The following is a 24,774-nucleotide window of genomic DNA, read 5'->3' on the forward strand; positions in this document are numbered from 1 at the left end:
TACTATTTGTAATTATGTTTTTTGTTTATATGTTTAATGTATAAAAACTGAAAATCTATTAAATAGATGTTCCAGTTTGCCAGCTGCCAGAATGTAATATATCAGAAACAGAATGGCTTTTAAAAAGGGAAATTTAATAAGTTGCAAGGTAACAGTTTTTAGGTCATGGAAATGTCCCAGTTAAAGCAAATCTATAGAAATGTCCAATCTAAGGCATCCAGGGAAAGATAACTTGGTTCAAGAAGGCTGATGAAGTTCAGGATTTCTCTCTCGGCTGGAAGGGCACATGGCATCATTTGCTAGCCTCCTCTCCAGCTCCCCAGGAGACATTTTCCTTTTTCACCTCCAGAAGTGGACTCTCTGCTTCATAGTTCTGCAGTGCTCTCTGTTGTGGCTTTCTTGTGGCTCTGTCATTCTCTGCTGTCTCCAGATCTCTCCCATTCTCCAAAATGTTTCCTGTTTTATAGGATTCCAGCTTTTCTAGGGTTTCAAATCATACATCCTTTCAAACCAGCACAATAGATGAGGCAGTATATTTTTTAAGCCTTATCAGGATGGCATTTGTAAATTTCCAGTCCTCTTCATATTTCTGTCTATTCTTTTAAATTACTTTGTCATCTTCTTCCAAGTAGACTTTCATTGAGGATCAATTCTGGGTCCTGTGTAAGGAGTAGGAGATGTGACAAATAAATTGCATAATAGCTGAAAGATTACATCCATCATTCCCAGACAGATCACGCCCATCATTCTCATGCTCTTGGAAACAGTGACCCCCACACAAGAGCATTATACTTCTCCTCTACCAACTTCTTATAATTTCTCTTATTGCAAATCTAATGCTGCCAGTAGGTCAAGTTAAGATGAGGACTGAGAATTTAGATTGGATTTAACATTGTGTACGTTGATAACCTTGACAAGAACGATTTTGTGGAGTTGGTGGTAATGAAAGCCTGACTGGAAAGATTAAAGGAGGTGGGAGAAGATGAATTGGAAATAATTAAGAACAGACAACAACTTAAAAGTTTAACTGTATAGGAACTGAACAGAAATTAGGGAGTTGTAGGGAAAGTAGGGTCCAGAGAAATTTTTTTCTTATTTACTCTTTGAAGCTGAAGAAAAGCGGTATGTTTATGTGTTGATGGGAAAAGTCTAGTAGACAATAAAAAATTAATGATGTTGGAAAAAAAGAATTATTGGCGCAATTATCTTTGAAAATAGGCAAAAAGACATCATAATTAGTGGAAAAATTGAGAGATTGGCTTTAAACAGAAGCATACATATTTCATCTGTAGTTACAGATTTGGAATATTTGAATGCAAATATCTGTAGATAAGTATATGATCTGGTAAGAATCTATAGAAATTCTTTTCTGATTACTTGATTTTCTAAGTGAAGTAGAAAGCAAGGTCATCAACTGAGATGAAGTATGGGTAAAGACGTGGGGGATTTCACCAGAGAGCAGGTATTAAAAAATCATCTAGGGAGGGTGGGATAGTGAATGGACTAAGAATGTATATGATTTCCTGGTTTTATAGCCAGTTTTTCTTGAGTTAATATATTCATAAAAATGGGTTTCAGGGCGGGCCACGGTGGCTCAGCAGGCAAGAATGCTTGCCTGCCTGCCTGAGGACCCGGGTTCAATTCCCAGTGCCTGCCCATGTTAAAAAAAAAAAAATGGGTTTCATCTAGTGGGATGATGTTTCATTGTGTTTTCTCTAAGAAATTCTCTAATAATTTTGTTCTAACATGACAGTATTTCTTTTGGTTCTTCAGATGGTATCGGGCCCCTGAATTACTATTTGGAGCTAGGATGTATGGTGTGGGTGTGGACATGTGGGCTGTGGGCTGTATACTAGCAGAGTTGCTTCTAAGGGTAAGTCCAGAATATGTATACACTTCAGTATTGTTGTTTATTTGTATCATTTGTGTAAGAATTCTCTCACTGCCACCACCAGCCTTGCAACAAAAAGCATACAAACAACAGAGGAATTAAAAAAAATCTGCCCCCAATGCAACCTTTTTATTAATACTAATGTGAGGTGAGAAGAGCTTTCGTTTAGGACAATAAAGGTTTTATTATAGATTATTATACTTAAGAAAGTAAGAAATTAATTTATAATATGACAGTATGCCCACAGTAATTAAGTGTGTTAGAATGAGCTTTTGTACTGTAGAGTTTTTTGTTTTGTTTTGATCTGTTTAAAAATATACTTTAAATAAGCCAGTCACAAAAGAAAAAATACTGTATAATTCCATATGTGAAATACCTAGAATAAGCAAATTCATAGAGATAGAAAGTAGATTAGAGATTACCAGGGATTGGAGGGAGGAAGAATGGGGAGTTATTGCTTAATTAATACATAGTTTCTGTTTGAGGTGGTGAAAAAATTTTGGTAATAGGCAATGTGATGGTTGCACAACATTATAAGTGTGTTTAATGCCACTGAATTATATACCAAAAAATGGTTGAAATGGCAAAATTTATATGTGTTTTCCAAATAAAAATAAAGTATACCATAAGAGATATATAATAACAAAACTGTTACAGCTGCTATTTTGTATGACTTTAAGCCTGTGTGAGAGCATCATTTTAGTTCTGTTCAAACAGCAAATTTGGTGGTCTTATAGTATTTTCTCACAATGAAACATCCTCTTCCTGCCCTCACTTGAGAGAAAGATGCTGACTTGGAAACTTTTATAAAGTTTAGATCTTCAGAAAGACTAGCCTTTCTGAAAGATAAAGGTAAAGGAATACTGGAGAATCCTTATGAAGTTATGAGTTTTTTTCTCCTCATATTCCAGATTCTAGCTGCTTTCCTTCTCGAGTTTTGTTTCCCTGAATAAAAAAAAATAACTTCCGTATACCAAAAAAGGAAAGCAACACTAAACTAAAAAGATGTTTTAAAAAGTAAAATACATGCATCATTTTGGCGAGTACACCCCTCTGGGAGCTTGCAGAAGAAAGCCACATAGTCAGACTGGAAAGATGACATCGTGATCCCAATGCTAGTTATGGGTCCTGTGAATCAGCTGCCAAGACAACTCTGTCCTGCCCACAAGAACAGAGTATACCAGAAGTTAACACTGAAAATCAATGAACACCCAAGCACCATTCATTCGTGGCAAGAAAAAACTGAAACTCTGCAGTCCATAAGGTTGTGACTAGTCATTTTGTTGAACAAGTGAGTGGAGAGATAGTTGAGAACAGTCAAGTTAGAATTGTGAACCTGGTAGGAATCATAGTTTAAATTTGGAGTCTTTCTAGTCATTGACATCACTGCTGGAATCATGATCATGTTATGTGAAAAATCTCAGGCAGCCATAGATGCTGAAGAAAAGTATCATTCTGACATGTCTTTTGTCTAACAAATTGAAGAAAAAGATTTCTTATTTTAAACTGTCCCTTTGGCCATTTGAGGAGATAATCTATGGAAATGATGCCCACGCAGTTCTAAATGTATAGAGATTCTGCAATCCAAATGATAATAATTGAAGGAAGGATAGTTCAAGAGACTGTTATAAGATGCTGTTATAAGCAGTCAGCCTGTTGAAAGTTTTTTCTTTATAAAAATGTATGGGGTGGGCCACGGTGACTCAGCAGGCAAGAATGCTTGCCTGCCATGCCAAAGGACCCCGCCGGGTTCGATTCCCGGTGCCTGCCCATGTAAAAAAAAAAAAAAAAAAAAGTGTATGCAAGTAGGTTTAATAAACTACTTTTAAAAAACTAGAAAACTGGAGTAAAAATAAGTGCGTGCATACCCAATCAGATTAGTCATTATAGCTTTAATCATTTTTAGAATCAATTATGTCAGTATTCTGAGCATCCTCTGTTGTTAAAATGAAACTGAATGTAGAAATATGTATACCAGTGGAGTACTTAGGTCCAGTGCTATGTCATTAAGTAGCATTAACACACTTTTTAATTTCTGATGTATAGATGCTCCTTTTTTTTAATTATGACTTGAGACAGATTAAGTAGGGAATTTAAACTTGAATATTACCTAATGAGCAACTGCCTTTATCTGGTTTAGACAATTTCAAAGTTAACAGTTCATTTTAGTTTGTAAATAGGAAGGCTATGGTTTGAGGAGAACATTTCAAGCCTTACAGTAAGGCCACTTGGCATACTTCAGGCTTCAGTTAGAACCTTCTCTAGAAATGATGTGATGATAGAAATATGTGAGCAACAGACGCCTTCCTGCCCTGCATCCTTCATTCAAGTAATGAAGATCCAGAGCTATTGTCTTGGCATACTGTTGGTCTCCAGAGCTCTATCAGTCTAATCCTTCAGTTTGACTGATCAGCTCTGAACATAGAGCTTTCATCAATTGATTGTGTGTAGGCTTCTGGATACACAAGGGTTCTAGAGGTTGTGTTCCAGTTGTTCAAGCACTATGTTGTTCAGTATGCCCTAGCATAAGGAATAGTATCTACCAGTTTTCTAATATTTGGGTGTTTATTTTTTATTTAGCTTTTTTTGAGTGTGATAATATATAAAACATAAAATTTTTCATCACTTCCAAGAATACAACTCATTGGTGTTAATTGTATTCACAGTGTTGTGTTAAAATCAGCATCATCCATTACCAAAACTCTAATATCTGTTTTTTGAACCCTGCCTCAGTGGAAAGATATGACAAAGGAAAATTAAATATCTACAGTATCAATTTCTTGTACCTACACAATTTTTATAAGAGTTGGGGGAAATTTGGGGACATTATTTTCTCAACTATTCTTTCTGCCCCATCCCTTCTCTTCTTCTTGGACTCCTATGAATGTGTATGTTTCTGCACTTCATGTTGTTCAAATCCTTGAGACATCTGGTTTATTTCACTTAACATGATGTCTTCAAAGTTCAAGTTGCAACATTTCTCAGCACTTCATTTGTTTTTATGGCTGAATAATTTTCCATTGTATGTTGATAGCACATTTTGATTATTCATTCATGTTGATGGCCACTTGGATTGCTTCCGTGTTATGGTTATTGTGAATAATGCTGCTGTGAATGACATTGTACAAATAGTTGTTTAAATCTGTGTTTTCAATTCTTTTGAATATATACCTTTAAGTGGGATTGCTGAGTCATATGGTAGGGTCTGTATTTACATTTCTGAGGAGCTCCCAAACTATTTTCCACAGTGGCTGCACCATTTTACATTCCCACCAACGATGTGGATGGGTTTCTCTTTCTCTTTACCAACACTTACTGTTTTCCATTTTTTGTTCTGTTTGTAGTTTTTATTTGCATTTCTCTTTCAGCTAATGTTGGGAATCTTTCATATGACTTGACCAGTTTTATATCTGCTTTGGAGGAATGCCTGTTCAAATCCTTTGCCTATTTTTTTGTTTGTTTGTTTTTGCATGGGCAGGCACAAGGAATCGAACCCGGGTCTCGGGCATGGCAGGCAAGAACTCTGCCTGCTGAGCTACTGTCTTTGCCTGTTTTTCAATTAGGTTGTTTGTCTTTTTGTTGTTGAATTGTAGGTGTTCTTTACATACCCTGGATATTAAGCCCTTACAAATATATGATTTCCAAATATGTTCTCTCTTTCTGTAGGTTGAGTTTTTACTTTCTTGTTAATGTCCTTTTCAGTTGTGATGGAATCCAGTTTATTTTTTCTATTGTTTCTCGTACTTTTGCTAATATGTGTTCTACAAAATGGAATCTGTTACCTAATACAAGCTCCTGAAGGTATTTCTCCATGTTTTCTTCTAAGAGTTTTTATAGTTTTAGCTTTTAGATTTAGATCACTGGCCCATTTTTAATCAAGTCCTGTGTATGATGAGGAATAAAGGTCCAAATTCATTCTTTTGCATGTGGATTTCCATTTGTCTTGGGACTGTTTGTTAAAGAGAATATTATTTCCCCATTGAATGGACTTAACATCTGTGTCTGGCCACAGATTTATGTGGATTTAACTCTGGACTGTCCATTCTATTCCATTGTTCTGTGTCTGTCCTTATGCCAGTACCACACTGTTTTAAGTATTGTAGCTTTGTAGTAAATTTTGAAATCGGGAAATGTGAGTCCTCCAGCTTTGTTCTTTTTTCAAGATTGTTTTGGCTATGCCAGGCCCCTTACAATTCCATATGATTTTGAGGGTTGACTTTTCCATTGCTGCAGAAATGTCTGCTGGGATTTTGATGGGCATTGCATTGAATTTATAGATTGCCTTAAGTAGTATTTATGTCATAACAATGTTAGGTTCCAATTCATGAACACAAGTATCTTACCATTTATTTAACTCTTTGATTTCCTTCAGCAGTGTTCTGTAGTTTTCAGTAATCAAGTCTTTCACCTTGGTTAAGTTTATCCTAGGTATTTTATTCTTTTAGATGCTATTATAGATGGATTTTTTTTTAAATTTCCTTTTTAGATTGTTTATTATTGATGTGTAGGAGCCTAACTGACTTGATTGTTGATCTTGTACTCTGCAACTTTGCTAAATTTATTATTCTTGCTTTTTTGTGGATTTTGGGGTATTTCTGCATATAAGATCCTGTTGTCTGGAAATAGAGTAAAGTTTTATTTTACTTATTCCTTTCTAATTTGGATGTCTTTTGTTTCTTTTTCTGGCTTAGTTCTTCTGACTAGCACTTCCAGAACACTGTTAAATTACAGTGATGACAGTTGGTATTCTTGTAATCGTCCTGATCTTAGGGGGAAAACAGTCTCTCACCATTGAAAATGGTGGGGTTTGCTGTGGATTTTTTAATAAGTTGCCTTTATAATGTTGAGATAGTTCCCTTCTTTTCCTAGTTTTCTGAGCATTTTTAACATGAAAGGATGTTGGATTTTGTGGAACGCTTTTTTTGTTTCAATTGAGATGATCATGTTTTATTCCCCCTTCATTCTATTAAGTGCTGTGTCGTACTGATTTATTGCCCTTCTGAGACTCCTGTGATGTATTTGTTGATATTCTTTTTTTTGGTATGCTGTATGGTGGGGGTCATATTTCATTATTTTTTTCCATGTGACTATCTGTTATTGCAGCACCATTTGTTGATTTGCGGGGGGTGGGGCGGCAGTGTGTGGGCCAGGTATCAAATCCCTGTCTCCCACATGACAGGCAAGAATTCTACCACTGAACTACCCTTGTACCCTTGTTGGTATTCTCAATGGTGTCATGCAGCTCTCTTCTTTATTTTTCTTCATTTTCTTCATTCATTTTTCTTTCTCCTCTGCGCACACCATGGCTAAAATGCCTATTTACTTGTAGCAACAGTGTCTACCACCTCCACTCTAGGGGAAAGCAGGGACTCTTGTTCTTTTATTCTATACTCTAGGGCTTAGTACAGTGCCTATTGTATGGTAATTTATGAAATACTTGTAAGGTGAATAAAATGTTGTAGTGCAGGTGCTGTTTACATAATTAGCAATGAGAAGATATTATTTCACATCAGTCACGTTACCGAGTTTTTTAGTTTTTCTCATTAAATTTATAGTAATATTTCTTTAAAAACTATCAGACCATCTTGAAATGTCTGCCTCTTGCTTTTTTTCAGGTTCCTTTTTTGCCGGGAGATTCAGACCTAGATCAGCTAACGAGAATCTTTGAAACCTTGGGCACACCTACAGAAGAACAATGGCCTGTAAGCCTTAATGCATTTTTTTTTTTAGCTTTAATTAGAGTTTTGTAAAATTATTTCATTGTCATATGCTTTATATAGTTCTGTAAGGTAAATATTACTTAAAGATATTTCATTACTAGTTGTCTTAATTTACTGATAATATATACTCATTGCAAAAATGATAAAAAACTATACAAAGTAAAATCTTAAATTGTTGCATACCATCCAATCTCATACATACATATTTCCTTTCCCCCACTTCAGTAATAACCCAGCCCAGGGGTAACCACTGGTTGGTCTAAAACCTTGGTAATTTGGTATTTACACTAGCACATAATGTACATACAGCATTGCATTTTCTTTCCCTTTTTTAAAAAAATGGGACCACACCATGCTTTGTTGTTTTTTTTGTGTGTGATTTTTTGCAGTCTACTCTTTTCACCTAATATATCATTGACCTTTTCCTTTTAACCAGCTGCATAATCAATTTTATAGATAGTCTGTTTAACCGTATAACTAATAAATTGTATTAGTGAATATAGAAATTTTGGTGGTATTTTCATTAACAGAATTATGATGTTTCAGTATTAAATTTATTTTAATTCAGTACATTGTATTTAGAAAAATATTAAATCTGTGGTAAAATTTATAGCATTTTAAGTTGCAAATTTTGTATATTTTACAGTTCAGTAAAATATACCTATCTGTTCATTCTTAAATTTAAAATGTAGACCTTTTGATTTTCCTTACTCTTATAGTCCTGTCTCCTTGGGACGAAATATTAGAAAAGAGAAGTTTTAATCACATGATTTACATTCTGGTTAAAACTGAATTTCATAAAATTATCTGAAATTAATAACTAATGAGGTTCTTCTCTGCTGTCACTTGCTCAGCTCCTAATTGAAAGTTTGCTATGTGTTCTAATTTTAAAACATACCCTAATATCCATCATTTACTGATTACTTACTACATGGCAGTCATGGTGGGTTTTCCATGCATCATTTTGCATTTAATCCTCTCAGCAACATCTGTGAAGTAAGTATTGTTACTTTTTTACAGGCAAGATTATTACCACTGCTTATCAAGGTTAAATAACTTACCCAAGGCCACACAGTCCACTGTCAGGTCTAGGCTACCATCTGATTCTATCTGACTTCAGAGCCCATGTTCATAATATTTATTCTGTACTCTCCCTTTGACATGCTTTTCTAAATGCTTGTTGTTTACTGATGTTTCCCTTATATATATTTTTTAAGTAAACTTTTTATTTTGAGATAATTGTACATCTATGTGCAGTTGTTAAGAAATTATACACTAATATCGTGTATACCTTTTACTCAGCATCTACCAGTGGTAACATCTTATAAAGCTATTATCACAACCAAGGTATTGATATTAAAACAGTCAAGATACAGAACGTTTCCATTACTCATGACAAGGATCCCCTATGTTACCTTTTATAGCCACACCCGCTTCCCTCCCACCCCATCCCCTCCATAACCTCTGACCACTAATCTCTTCTCCACTCCTGTAATTTTGTCATTTCAAGAATTTTTTTTTAAAAGACAAAGTATTATTGATTTATTTCAATAGAGAAGGGCTCCCCCAGATAAGGAGACATATGGTAAGGTTCCTGGCTTAACCCTGATCATGTGCAACTAGTGAAGAAGAAAAGGCCTGAGAGGGAAATTGAAGGAGCAAGTTGGGTAGCTCCATATGAGGAAACTTATGGCAACATTCAAGAAACTCACACTTCTACTGTCAAAATCAGGGAACACACCAACATGGCCCAGAGTTTCTGTATATACTGACAAAATATTGGGGCAGCTGTGAAGAAACTGTAATGGTTATCCTGTTTCACACATAAAAGAAGAAATATTTATTAGAGTGGCATTCTTCATTATCCAGAAATCCCTGCAGACTCCTAGAGCCTAGTTATAAGAATCATCCACATCCAGCTCCCAATAATGTTTACCAGAGGTGAAGGCCTGGGTCCCCCATGAAGCAAAATTTTTAGATCTTTGAGAATTGAGAGTCACATCTTGATGACCATCTGTAGATGTCAGTCTCCTCAAACCATCAAACAGCATGCTATTGTGGATGCATGTTTCATTATTGAAGGAAATTTCTACTTGCTAACAGTTGAAACTGTCTTTCAATCTGGTGATGGCCCCTTCATCGAGCTCGAGGTTCACAGGCTGGGGCATGTGCAGCTGCACTTACTCACTCCTTGTCAGTATATCTCTCAAATCCTGGAGCATCTCCACATCTGATTTATGGCACATTTTCATCACCTCTTCATACATTTATCTTAGATGTTTCCCCTTTTGAACCATTGTGGCTTTATTTTTCTTGAGTTTCTGTAAAAATCATTTAGCTTTCCTTTTTCAGTCTTTCTGTTGTTTTTCTTCCTCATGGAGATCTGGATGCAACTTCCTATAGGCAGCTTTGATAATCATTCTCCTTAGACTCATAAAGTCATTCCACATGCTGATTATACTGCTTTCTTCATTTAGATTTCTCTGATTTTCTTGGATCTTTTCCCATACAGGACTCATTTGCCTTAGGAGCTTCTCCCAGTACTCCTCAGCCGCCCCTTCTGTGGAAGACTGTTTGTGAGTCTCGTGCTCCTGAGACTTCGAGCAAGGCCAACAGAGCAGGTTCTCATTCTCTTCACAGAAGATCTCTTGGTCTCTTTGTGTGTCCTACACAGATGTTCCTCTGAGCTCAGGAATTGGCAGAAACTTGCTTGTCTGACATAGGACACCATATTCTTTGAAGAATATTTGAAAGGTTTCTTCCCTACATTTAGGGCATTTGGCAGGGGTTTCTGCTTCTTCCTAGGAAAGATAGAGAGAGGGCCTGCAAAGGCTGTGCTCACAACCTATGATGGCTATGTCAACAAGGTAGTTCAGGCAGATGAGGCAGATGAGTTCATGCTGGAAGGCTTGTGGGATGTCTGAGTCTATTTTCCTAAGGAATATGCCAATGGTTTCACCAGTTCTTCCTGTAGAAGTACTATTATGGAAGTCAGTTGAGGGTTCAGTTCCTCACAAGGTGGTAGGAGTAACTTTTAGAAGTTTCCACAACTGCTGAGTTCTAAATGTACTCTATGTGTTCTGGAGAAGATTATTTCAAGAATGTTTTTAACAGCTTTATCTGTACTACGTCAACCCAGACTTCTTTCAGTGGGTGAATGGTTAAAGTGTGGTATATCCATTCCATACCCAGTAATAAAAATGAACCAACTGTTGACATAGGCAACAACCTGAATGAATATCTGAGAATTATGAGTGAAAAGTCAATCCCAAAAGGTTTGTGAATCTCAAATATATCATATGATTCCATTTATATAACATTCTGGAAAGTCATGACTCCCTTCTCAGTCTTCTCTGAAACCACCCTCCAGCAGGGGAGTTAAGAATGCCTTTTTACAGCATGGCAGGAATGGAAATCTAAGGCTCTCTACACAGGCTTTGCTGGTGTAGATGAGGGCGGGGCCGCAGTTTTTACTCTGATATTTGTCTAAAAGTGTTCTGTTTTGGTAGGTTGTTCTTTTCTGGTCCTTTGGCTAGAGAGAATTGGCTGTTGTTTTTGTCGTAGTTGTTGTTGTTTTTTCTGTGCTTGTTGACATTTCCTGGTTGCTGACTTCTTCATCTCCAAGTCCAGGATATATGTGGCTAAAAGGAAGCCCAGGGAGCTCACCAACATGTTGTTCTTGGGTTCCAAGTTCCCAACCAGTGTGCTGCTTTCTCTTCACCTTTCAGAATCTTCTTACGTTTGCTTTATACCACATCCAGAGTTTTCGCTTGTACTGTTACAGGTCATCTCTGTTAGATTCTAATAATTGGACATACAACAATGGCTCAGTGGTAGAGTTCTCGCCTACCATATGGGAAATCCAGGTTCGATTCCTGGAGCCTTCCCATGCAAAAATAAATAAATAAAAATTAAAAAAAAAGTAATAATTAGTGCTCAATTAAAGAAACTATTTGATAATAGAATTCTACTGTTTTTGCTGGGAAATCCTTTATCTCTTACAAAGGTGAGATTTTGTCTTAGCATACTATGTAAAAGATGAAACGAAATGGGTTTATATACATTTGTTGATAATTAAGGTATTAGTAATACTATTACTGTTTTTTTTTTCAGATCATGGTATTTGTAAAAATATCTTTTCCTTATGAGAACGATATTAGAATGTTTTAAATTTATACTTTACATTTATCTTATAAGGGCAATAAAAAATTGAAAAGAAAGAAAACACTAATTGGCAAGAAAGTTATATTTGTCCACAAAAGAGAGGGGGTTTTAAAAGTAGAAAAACACCCTAGGAATATGCTAATCTAGATAATGAAAAGATTATACCATGTTATTAATCTTATTAGGTTCAGTTTCTTCATCTACAAACCGATGAAATTTTAATGCTAAGGACTTTTATCTATATTATGGGGTACTAATTAATTTTGAAAAAATAGAATTTGAATAATGATAAATCTTAAATAAGTAAAATTGTCAGGGAACAATAGCAGTAGTTTACATTGGCCGTTTAGTTTCCAGATCTATGCTTCCAATATTGCCCTCTCCCAGTGAACAAGTAAGTAATTAACAAAAACAGTTTATCTCTAGAGTAACAGGATGTTAGATAAAAATATCATGATGTGATGTAATTTCTGTTGTTGCCTCCAGACAGTTTCAAAAACAAAAAATGTTATTCTACTGGCATACCTGAATTTTGCAAAATGGTGTATGCACAGTGCTCTTCATTGTAGGATTGTTTGAATAGTAACATTGGAAATAATGTAAATGTTCTTCAAAAAATTAATGGCTTAACATATATTAGAATACCATGTAACTGAAAAAAAAGCTCTTTATGTACTGATATGAACCTATCCTTAAGATTAATGTTAAGTGAAAAAAAAAGCTGGAGGGAAGTATATGCAATAAACTATCATTTATATAAAAAATATATGTATAAAATTTTTTAAATAAAATTTAAAAAAAATTCTAGAGGTGAAAATAATACCTCTAGAGAAGGTAACTAGGTATCTGGGGTTAGGAAGGGAGAGAAAAGTTTCACTGTATGCTCATTTGAGCCTTCTGAATTTTATATCAACAAAATGTCATATATTTATATTACTTATTCAGAATGATAAATTATAAGAAATAAAATTAAAAACAGAAATACCTGCTTCCTTCAGTGAAGAATTATATACAAATGTGTCCTCTTTAAAAGATTTTTATATCTTTTTCCTTATTATTACTGCTTATTGTGTTATAGATATGGCATTTTCAATTATTTACTTAAGTTTTAATTGTAAAAATATTTTTACAGGATATGTGTAGTCTTCCAGATTATGTGACATTTAAGAGTTTCCCTGGAATCCCATTACAACACATCTTCATTGCAGCAGGAGACGACCTGCTAGATCTCATACAAGGCTTATTCTTATTTAATCCGTGTACTCGAATTACAGCCACACAGGTATTTTAGTGTATCTGTTTATATAAGGAAATATAAGGATAATTTTAACTAGAGCACTGATAAAATTATTTCATAAAATTTTCTAACATTCTTTAAATACTGGAAAAATAAGTTTTTTTTTAAGGGATAATAAACTTTATATCTTTTTTCCCAGTTACAAGCCACTGTTCAGACTGGCATTAACTTGCACCATGCACACAAAGTACAGGAGAGTTTATACTTGCTTGGGAACATATATATATATACACACATATCTAGTGGCTTTTAAATAGTTTATCTTGGGGGGGGTTATCCAGGTCTTTTGTGTTCTTTAAGAAACTGGTATGTTTTATTAGAACTCTTATAAGAAACTGGTATGTTTTAGTAAAACTCTTATGTATTAATTTAAGCCTTATGGCAAGCCTAATGCTGAAAGTTTTTGTTTGGTTTTTTTTTCCCCCCCTTAAAAGGCAGTCAAAATATGCATACTGCTCAGGGTCAAGAAGTAATAAAGAAGAGGGACTGATATGTCAGAGACAAATGTGTGCTTGCAGGAGATTAAAAGTATGCTAAATATCAAATTGTGTTGAGAGGCTGTTCTGGAGGTCACTGAGAGGCTGTTCTGGAGGTCACTGTTAATGCAAGATTTGGTTAGACATTGCTACTATCATAACTTGCCAAAACCAAATGAAAACCATTCCAGCCAATCCTAAAGAACACCTAGGGCAATATATAAGATTCTACAAAGATTCCAAGCACTAGGATAACTTTCCAGAAACCTACAATCTGGATAGGTCCCTGGACCAGATAAGTCCTGAAACCTAAAGGCCCAGCTTCTCCAGAACATCAGCTAGTTCCATCTCCCTACCCTATATTATTGACAGCCCCTTCCAACATGAAAAAGTTAGAATAGGCAAATATTCTAAATATAATATATTCTAAATATTCTAAGTATAATAGCCAAATACTTCTAAAGAATTGGAGAAAGATCAGAGGTAAGATTTAACAAACAAATATGATTGCTGAATCATTAAATTGATATTTCTTTTAGTCTCCAGTATCTTAGAACAGCTAGAAGTAAAAGCCTGAAAGTGTAGAAGTATAATCCATACCAAACTCTGAAATCTGTTTTACAACTAATTGTTGTGCTGTGCTTTGAAATCTATTGCTTTTTTGTATATATGTTATTTTTCACGCAAAAAACCGTTGATTGTGCTGATTAAAAACAAATTTAAACCTTCTAGCCTCCTATATTTTGGAGCAGCTAGAAGGAAAAATCTGAGAGAATCGTATAGCAGCCCATGACAGACTCACTCTAGGATCTATCCTGTAATTACTTGTTGAAAAGTGCTTTAAAAACTATTGGTTTTTTCTTTCTTTGCTTTGTATATATATTATACAATAAAAAAAAGTTAAAAGATAAAAAAGATACGCTAAATATAAAATAATTGAAGGGACAGTTGTTTAAGGGAAACTGAATCAAACTCAAGAAAAATTTGTAAGGCCAAGAATATCTGCTCTTATAAAAGAAGGGAGTAATGTTATCCAACACAAAAATATAAGACCTATAGCTGTGCAAACAACATTTTTTTGCCTTTAAAACAAACACACCGACGAAGGAGAAAAGTTACAAACCCTTAGAATTGGGACAGGTCAGTAAAAAATTGAAACATAGTACAACGATTTGATCTTCTGAAGGAAAAGAATAATCAAAGTGAAATGGCATAAGTCTTCGTATCTAACAAAACATTTTAGTGTGTATATCAAGGATACAAAGTGAAATTTTCCACTTAGTTTGTTAAATATCAAATCATTGTTTAATACATTTACTTAAACAAACTTTCTCTTTTTAGCAGTATTTGCTGCTTAAGAACATGCATGCTTGATATTTTACCATTAGAATTACTCTTCTGAGTTCAAACAAGTAATATATTGCCTTCCCATAATTATATACATGCTATTTCTACTATAAGAAACTTAAGATCCTGTCAAATCATCTAATAGATTCTCATTAGTGGTTGTATTACAGTTATTACAGTAACTTGTATGGGTTGTATTTTGATAGATTGAACTTTTGAAAAATGGGTTTTGGCCCATGTGTGTCTTTCTTAAAACTAGAAATGATATGCTCTTCAGTTCTTTGACATCTTTGTAACCCAGAACTAGCTTAATTTAATTATATAACTGCTATGATTTGGAAGTGACATGTTAGAGATCCAGCTCTTTTGAAGCAAGGAATCTCAAGATCACTACTGAGGATATAATGTTTTAGTAGGGGAGAAAGAGATGTGCTTGAAAAGTTTATATGGACTTCTTTTTCTTCCTAAGAGGATTTTCCAAGATTATTCTGGCTATTGGACAGTACTGTGTTGCTTATGTAAACTGACAAATATGACTTGACAGATCTGTCAGCTAGGCTAAAAATATTTTTATTGGGATTTTGGCTTTTATATCAGAAAATATATTAGAATATTGAACTGGTAATTAATATAAATGGTGTTGGGCAAGCCCTTTCTTCCAAACAAACCTACAATTTGCAGTGGATTGTTAGACTGTAATCCATTGATTCCAACTTAAACAGTCTTTTTTAGAAGCCTTATTTTTAAGAATTCATGTTTATATGAGTTGGAATTTGAATATATATGAATATTTAGACAAATAAACATGTAAGTTCTTTTAAAGCAAGTTTCTCTCTTTGAATTTTGAATTATATAGTTCATAATACATAAAGTTGAAATATACATCTTACTAAGGATAGTCCAAATTAGTACAGGCTGTTTGTGTAAAATTAGAAAAGTGTATCTTTTAGAAATTATCAGCCAATCTTAGGATGCTAGATCTTTATTTGTAATAATTTGCATACTAGTACTTGAAATTAGTTTTGTTTGGGGGGTCAGGATATTTACGTAGTATTTTTGATGCTAACCCAACAGTATTAGAAGTCAGATTTCCAACATACAGTTCAGCTTCTCATTCAAAATCTTCCCTTCTTTGGTATCTTTTCTTTTAAAAGGCATTGAAAACTAAGTATTTCAGTAATCGACCAGGACCAACACCTGGGTCTCAGTTGCCAAGACCAAACTTTCCAGTGGAAACTTTAAAGGAGCAGACAAACCAAGGTGTGGCAACAAAACGGAAAAGAACAGAGGCCTTGGAGCAAGGTAAAAGTCCCATGTTCATAAGAAATGAAATGAGCTCAGAAAATGCCTAATAGCTAAGCATGAAGAGCAGCTAAGAAAATTCAGTTGTGAGCTATTTATTTTTTATAAATGTAAATTGTATAAAGTAAGTAGAATATGGTATTTTAACTCTTTGCTTCCATTGAGAATATTTGTATCATGCCCTTTAAAAATGGATGGGCCGTTCTCACCTGCCATGACAGAGACCCAGGTTCGATTTCCGGTGCCTGCCCATGTTAAAAAAAAGAAAGAAAGAAAGAAAGTGCATGGGCCAGGTTCGATTTTCAGCCCATGCACACTTACCCCTCCCCCCAAAGAAGTGCATGGGCACTTTGAATGTACTTTAGATTATGGAAGCTATCAGTCTATACCTTCTTCCCTTAGTGAATTCCTTTGCTACACTTTTTTCTTAATGTTTAATAAGTGCTATTGGAAAATCTAATTAATCCATAAAACAAACGTAGTTGGAGTGCAGTGATTGCTTAAAATTGCTTATAAACTTAAATGTGAACAATTTGTTTTTTTTGTTTTTGTTTTTGTTTTACTTCCTAGGAGTATTACCCAAGAAACTAATTTTTTAGTTACACAGAATTCTGGACAGTATTTTATTGCTGAAGAAAATAGTAAACATTAAATAAATGCTGTAGAACTGAATTTGTAAATATTCTACACATGTAAAATATGTAAAACTATGGGTTATTTTTATTAAATGTATTTTAAAATTAAAAAATATAATTTTGTTTTTTCTGATCAGAGTACAAAAGTCAAATAAGTTCAGTTCTCTGAAATACGGATTTGAAAATGCATTCAGAGGAGAACCCTAATAAACTCAGTTACTTTGAATAGTTGCTCCATTCACCATTACAATTTTGTAGTAGCAGAGGTTGTATTTGAAAGTGTAGAAAAATAGTAATGAAGCAAATACATGCATACGTAACTACCCAGACTAACAAATGTCAGTACACTAAAAAGAAAGAAAATACTCCGCATGCGATTGAGATCCCCTTAATGCTTCATTTCATTCCATTCCTTCTTCACAGGTGACTCTCATGTCAAATGACATGTCAAATGACTCTCATGAAATTAGTATGCTCCTTCTATGTTTTATACAGCTATTTTATAAGAAGGCATGTAGTATGTATAACAATATGCAGCATTGTTTTGAGTCTCAATTTTACATGATTTCTATACTGTGTATTTCCTACAGCCATTCTTAAAACTATTTTTAACTACATGTTCATACATTTAATCTAGTTCATTTGTTTTCATTGCCATATAATAATATTCCTTTTTATATATACAGCACTACCCAGACTAGTCATGGACTGTTTTTCCATTATTGTGTAACAAATTACCATAAATGTAACACAAAGCTATTAGCTCATAATATTGTAAATCAGATACATCTAGCTTGGTTCTAACTCACTTTTTTGCTTAGGGTTTCACAAGGCCAAAGTCAAGGTGATAGTGTAGCTGGGCTCTTTTCTGGGGGCTCTAGGGAAGAATCTGTTTCTGACAGCATTCATTTCCTGCAGTTTTAGAACTGAGTTCCTCATTTCCTTGCTGATTTATCCAGGGTCCTTGTTCAGCTTCTTGGTAAATTTCACATGCCTTCTCACTTGGCACTCCCCATCTTCGAATTAGCAGCAGTGCATCAAATCCTCCTTGTGCCTTAAATTTGAAGAGAAAGCTCTGCTTTTAATAAAGGGCTCACTGGATTGGCTTATTCGTATATTAAAGTCAGTTCACTTGGACTTCGATTATATCTAAAAAGTTCCTTCATAGCAGTTCTTTATTAGTGTTTGACTGAAAAGAATGAGGTCATCTTTCAGAATGTGATCACATGGACATTTAGGTTGTTTTCACATGGCTCTGCATTTCCTCTCTGGCCTACTAGTAACCAGTCACTTCAAATAAAATGAATGATGTCCATAACCTAAATCTAACAGAAGTTTGAGTTATTCTGGACTATGTAATGGAATTAGAGCTTTCACCATTGTGTTTTTAAAACATATTCTCAAGCTTCTGGGAAGATGGTGGAGTAGGGTGGACTGGGTTTACTTCTGCTCTGTGGAACAAGATAGAGGACAGGGAAAAGATGGCTGGGACTACAGTTCTGGGGGATGAGTGATCCAGTATTTCATAGGGAGGAGAGAGGTGGGGAGATTGGGACAGGGAGAACAATGTGGGTCTCATTGACCAGAAATCCCGCCAGGCATGGGCAGTGGCACAGGTGGAAATTTGGATCCAAGGGAACAGGCCATCCCTCAACTCCAGCTTGCCCCAGTTGCAGGCTGGGGAAACCTCCCCAAGTCGCCCCTAGCTGGCAGTGCCCGTGGGGAGCCCAGAGGTGTGCCTAGCTGTCTACCACAAAAATCCATGCCCCCTGGGCACTCGGAGCAGTCATGTGTCTGGTTGCCACAAATAGCCATCCTGTTGGGCACAGTGAGCAGCAGATCTGCTGGGCACAAGGTGCTGCACATCAACTGCTCTTTAGGGCATTGTGATCAGCTCCCCCACCACGCTTAACATCTTTCCAGCCGGCTGCTGGTCATGCAGGGCTGAGGGGAGGAGGTACCTCAGGAGCACAACCTGCTCGGAAGCAGTAAGTGCAGTCTGGCAAACTCCCTATCTGCCTAGGTTTAAAATATATATATATATAATATTTATATATTCTTCTCTTATTAGCATTACTTTTATGTATATTTATATTTTTATTCATTTTTTATTTTCTCTCCTTTCTGTGGGCACCAGTCTGTGTTCATTCCTAATATATCTTTGAGTGTCTCCTTCTGACATTGGATCCTACTACTGATGAGGTGTGGTTTTATATATATATATATTTTTTTTTTAATTCATATTTTGTTTATTTTCAGCAAGGGGTGCATGGACCGGGAGTCAAGCCTGTCTCTCACGCATAGCAGGCAGATCTTCTGCCACTGAAATACCCATGCAACCCTGCCTAGCTTTTCATAAACCCTCAAGTAGAATTGTACCCCCTATATGATCTGGACCTAGGTTTGATGGGGAATTACTGACAAAGTACAAAAGGGAGACTTCAGTGCAAAACCAGTTGAAGGAAACTAACTTGCAGAATAACCTTATTAAGATAATCAAATGCCTGAACACAAAATCACAAGGCATGTGACGATCTAAACAGAAATGCCCCAGCCAGATGACCAAATCAAAACACGAGAGGGTACACAGCATATGGAACAATTACTCAAGGAATAAAGGATATCAGCAAGACAGTAGACGAGTGTAAGGCAGAATTTGAAAGATTAAATAGAAAAATGACAGATTGCACAGAGATGAAAATGCAGTAGACTAAGTTAGAAATATACTAGAGACACAATAGCAGCTTCAAAGAAGCAGAAGCAACAGTAAAGTAAGCTAGGAAATAGAGCAATTGAACTAGAGAACACAAAAGAACAGATGGCAAGAAAGATGGAAAAAAGTGGAACCACACCTTAGCAAAATGATGGACAATGAAAGGTGCACCAGTGTACACCTGAGACTGGTGCATTGGTGTCTCAGAAGGAGAAGAGAAGAGTAAAGGGCTGGGAAAGTTGAAGATAATCGGGGAAAACTTCCCAACCTTTATAAAAGACAAATATGCAAATCAAAGAGGATGAATGAACCCCAAATAGAATGAAACAAAATAGGCCTACTCCAAGACACATACTAATCAAACTGCCAAATTTCGAAAAGCAGAAAATCCTGAAAGTAGTAAAAGAAAAACAATCTACCATATATGAGGGAAAACACATAAGACTGAGTTTAGATTATTCAACAGGCACTATGGAGTCAAGAAGGCAGTGGTATGATGTATTTAAAATCCTGGACAAGAAAGGCTTCCAGGCAAGAATTCTCTGTCCAACCAAGTTGTACTTCAAAATTGAGGAAGAGATTAAAATATTCAAAGACAAGCAAAGATTGAGAGAATTAGTCAACGAGAGACATACCCTACAAGAAATACTAGAGGAAGTCCTGTCAGCTGAAAAAAAAAGTCAGGAGAGGGACCTCTGAAGGAGGGCACAGAATTGAAAAGTACCACTAAGGTCAATTTAAAGGTTTAAAAGAGAAAGAGGGAAAAGAATATATGGATCTGAGGAATAAAAACTGAAAGATAACATGGTAGATTCAAAACTCTGACAGTAGTAACTTTGAAAATTAAAGGACTAAACTCACCAATTAAAAGATATAGGTTGATAGAGTGGATTAAAAAAATAGAATCCATCTATATACTGTTTTCAAAAGATGTGTATTAGAACCAAGGACACAAATAGATTGAAAGTGAAAGGATGGAAAAAGATCTATGCAAGCTGTAACCAAAAGAATGCAGAAGGAGCTATACTAATATCAGATAAAATAGATTTTAAGTGTAAAGACATCATAAGAGACAAAGAAGGACACTACATATTAATAAAAGGGACAATTCACCAACAGGAAATAATTACCATAAATGTTTATTCTCCCAATCAAGGAGCTCCAAAGTACATGAGGCAAACATTGGCAAATCTGAATGGAGCCATAGATGTTTCAGTGACAATAATGGGAGACCTCAGTACTCTCCATTTTAGATAGAACAACCAGACAGGAATGAACAAGGAAATTGAGAACCTAAACAACATAATAAATGAATTAAAACAGATACATAGTTCATTACACCCCAAAACACCAAGGTATACTTTACTCTAAATGCCTATATTAAGAAACAAGAATGAGCAAAAATTGAGGACTTAGCTGCTCACCTGGTGGAATTAGAGAAAGAACAACAGACCAACCTCATAGTAAATAAAAGAAGTGAAATAACAAAGATTAAAACAAATTAACTGGAGAACAAAAAACAATAGAATCAACAAAATGAAAAGTTGGTTCTTTGAGAAAATCAATAAAATTGATGGACCCCTTAGCTACACTAATAATGAGAACACAAGTAAACAAAATCAGAAGTGAGAGGAGAGTCATTACTATGCATCCTGAAGAAATTTTAAATGTCATGAGAGAATTCTACGAACAATTATATGCTAATAAACTAGACAACTTAGATGAAATGAACAAATTCCTAGAAACACATGAGCTACCTGTACTGACTCAAGGAGAAGTGGATGATCTCAACAAACCAATTAAAACTAAAGATATTCAGTCATCAAAAGTCTTCCCACAGAGCCCAGAAGAACGAAGGCCTTTATTCCTTTATAGCTTAATGTAATGCCTGGATACATCCTAGAATATATTAAGCAGATAATCAAAAAGAATTGGCAAAGTCCCTTGAGGGATGGGAGGAAAAAAATATGAAACTATTATACTTGACTGCTGGGGAAACCCCTGATACAGTGTCAAACATTCGGGACACCCAACTCAATAGGCCAAGCCCTTCATCTTGAGGCTTTACTCTTGTGAAGCTTATGTATGTAGCAGGGAAGTTTAGCCTACCTGTAGGTATGCCTAAGAGTTACCTCTGGAGCACCTCTTCTCTTGCTCAGGTGTGGCCTCACTCTCTCTAAGCCCAACTCTGCAAGTGAAATTGTCCTCCCCCTACGTGGAACATCCAGGGGTGAAAGTCTGGAAGATGACTCCCAGGGATGAGTCAGGTTCTCGCACTGTGGGATCAACAATGCCATTCTGACCAAAAGAGGGGAAAGAAGGGTAACTAACGAAGCATCAGTGGTTGGCAGAGTTCAAATAGAGTCAAGAAGTTACTCTGGAAGTCACGTTTATGAAAGCTTCAGTTAGACATTGGTACATATCCTAACTTGCCAAACCCTAACCAAAACCATTCTAGCCAATCCTAGAGAACACCTAGGGCAACATATAAGATTCTACAAAGGTTTCATGCACTGGAGTAGCTTTCCAGAAATGTACAATCTCCAGATGTGTCCCTTGACCAGATAAATCTTGAAACCTAGAGGGCCCAGCCTTTCCAGTGCGTTAGCTAGTTTCATCTCCCTACCCCATATTATTGGCAGCCCCTTCCAACATGAAAAAGTTAGAATGGTCATAACCCAGATACCCCTAAAGAGAGGGATGGGATCAAAGGTGATGGTGGAGTTGTACAGAGAAAATAGGGTTTAACAAATGAGTATGATTGCTGAATCATTAAATTGATATTTCTTTTAGTCTCCAGTATCTTAGAGCATTTAGAATAAAAACCTAAAATTGTGGAATTGTAATCCATACCAAACTTTGAAATACATTGTACAAACTATTTTATTTTATTTTATTATTTTTTTAATTGACAAACCAAAGCAACATATAAACACAAGCATTCTTGACAAACAAACATTCCATACATGGCTCACAGTGTCATCCCATAGTAGTATATTCATCATCATGATCATTTTTTAGGACATTTCTGCAACTAACTATTGTGCTGTGCTTTGAAATTTATTGCTCTTTTGTATATATATTATTTTTCACACACATAACAAGTTGATTGTGATAAAAAAAATATTTATTCCTTCTAGCCTCCTATGTAACCTGAAGGGAAAAATCTGAGATGATGGTATGGTAGCCCATGACAAACTCTGGGATCTGTTCTGTAACTTTGAAAACTGTTGCTTTTTTTTTTCTTTGCTTTGTGTGTGTTATACTATGCAGTAGAAAAAGTTTTTAAAAAATCTTCCCACAAAGAAAAGCCCAGGACCAGACAACTTCATAAGGAAATTTTACCAAACATTCCAAAGAGAACTAATTGAAGAGAAAGGAGTACCATGTAACTCATTTTATGACGCTAATATCAAAATGTGATAAAGATGTTGCAAGAAAGGAAAGCTATAAGCCAGTCTCCCTAATGAGCATAGATGCAAAAATTCTCAACAAAATACTAGCGAGTCAAATCCAACAACACATTAAATGAATTAAACATCATGACCAAGTGGGAATATACCAGGAATGCAAGGGAGGTTCTACACAAAATCAGTGTAATACAGCACATTAACTAATCAGAAGGGAAGAATCAGATGATCATATTAATTGATGCTGAAAAAGCATTCAACAATATTCAGTATGCTTTCCTGAGAAAAACACAAAAGTTAAGAATCAAAGAAAATTTCCTATGATAAACAGTATATATGAGAAACCCATAGCCAGCATCATACTTAATCGTTAGAGATTCAAAACATTCCCCTAAAATGGAGAATGAGACAAAGATGCCCATTGTCATCACTATTATTCAACATTGTAATAAAAGTCCCTGCTGGAGCAATTAGGAGAAATAAATCAGAGACATACAAACTGGAAAGGAAATAATAGACTCATTATTTGCAGATGACATGACTCTATACTTAGAAAACCATGAGAAATCTGTGACAGAACTACTTGAGCTAATAAAAATATTCAGTAAAGTGGTGAGATGCAAGATCAATGTACAAAAATCAGTAATGTTTCTATGAAACCAGAAGGAAAGATAGATTATAAAGACTGAGATGGTATAATTAGAAATGCCTAGAGTGTACAATGATAGTGACTAAATGTACAAATTGAAAAACGTTTTGCATGAGGAAGAACAAAGGAATGTCAGTATTGCAGGGTGTTGAAAATAGATGATCATTCATATTTTAAAACTTCAACTTCTGTGTGAGACTAAAGTAAGAAACGTTTATTTGGTACAAAATTTATATTTTGACTATCGCATTTCCCACTTTAACTTATGTAGACAGTTTAATTGAACATTATAAGTACGTGGAACCTTGAATAGGTCGTGAGATTTTGTTGGATTGTCCAAGTTAGCGTGGTGTCCCGATAAACCCTAGAGTGATTTGAATAGTGAATAAAGAAGTATTTGCAAAGTTTGCTTGGGGAAATGGGGAGAAAAGGGGAAATTTTCAACTTCCCCATTCAGAAAATTCCTGATATTCTCACAAGCAGTGGGGATAACCAAATCAATATGTCGAGCCCTCACTCTTGGGGTTTGCCCCTATGAAAATTATCCCTGCAAAGGATATGCTAAGCCAACTTAAATTACACCTGAGAGTCACCCCCAGAAAACCTTCTGTTGCTCACATGTGGTCTCTTTTAGTCGACATGACAAGTAAACTCACTGCCCTTCTCCCTTTACATGGAACATGACTCCCAGGAGTGGGACAGAAATCCTAGGATGAGTTGGGACTCATCATCAAGGTATTGAGGAAACCTTCTCAACCAAAAGAGGGAAGAGAGAAATGAGACAAAGTATCAGTGACTTGAGAAGTTTCACACGGTTGCTGGAGGTTATTCTTAATGCATTATATAGCTATCCCCTTTTTAGTTTATGGTGTATTTAGAATGGCTAGAGAAAAGTACCTGAAACTGTAGAGATGTGGTCCAGTAGCCAGGTTTCTTGAGGATGATTGTATAATGATACAGCTTTTGTGATGTGACTCTGTGATTGTGAAAACCTTGTGTCTGATGTTACTTTTATCTATGGTATGGATAGATGAGTAAAAAATATGGATAAGAAATAAATAATGGGGGAACAAAGGTTGAAATAAATTGGTAGATTGAAATGCTAATGGTCAGTGAGAGGGTGGGGTAAGGGGTTTTGCATGTATGATTTTTTTTATTTCTTTTCCTGGA

General features: G+C 35.5%; 1 protein-coding gene and 2 pseudogenes across 5 annotated transcripts in view; 1 reads left to right on the forward strand and 2 right to left on the reverse strand.

The window, feature by feature from the left end:
* The window catches only part of CDK7 (cyclin dependent kinase 7), a 92,629-nt gene that overhangs the window by 24,210 nt on the left and 43,645 nt on the right, over positions 1-24,774 (forward strand). For 4 of the 5 annotated variants that reach the window (XR_013158040.1, XM_077117416.1, XM_077117417.1 and 1 more), the window contains exons 8-11: positions 1,774-1,873; positions 7,507-7,593; positions 12,908-13,057; positions 16,050-16,197. Coding sequence is in view for 4 of the 5 variants with exons in the window: in XM_077117416.1 (XP_076973531.1) it covers positions 1,774-1,873; positions 7,507-7,593; positions 12,908-13,057; positions 16,050-16,197 (485 nt within the window). In the remaining variant the exon portion in view is untranslated. Of the gene's footprint in view, positions 1-1,773; positions 1,874-7,506; positions 7,594-12,907; positions 13,058-16,049; positions 16,198-16,767; positions 16,947-24,774 lie in introns of those variants that run through there. The other variant, XM_077117418.1, reaches the window with a different exon arrangement.
* Positions 9,231-11,283, reverse strand: LOC143646387 (tripartite motif-containing protein 43 pseudogene; annotated as a pseudogene).
* The window catches only part of LOC143646388 (neo-calmodulin pseudogene), a 32,294-nt pseudogene continuing 26,228 nt past the window's right edge, over positions 18,709-24,774 (reverse strand).

Source organism: Tamandua tetradactyla, chromosome 9, assembly GCF_023851605.1.
Source record: "Tamandua tetradactyla isolate mTamTet1 chromosome 9, mTamTet1.pri, whole genome shotgun sequence".
Taxonomy (NCBI): Eukaryota; Metazoa; Chordata; class Mammalia; order Pilosa; family Myrmecophagidae; genus Tamandua; species Tamandua tetradactyla.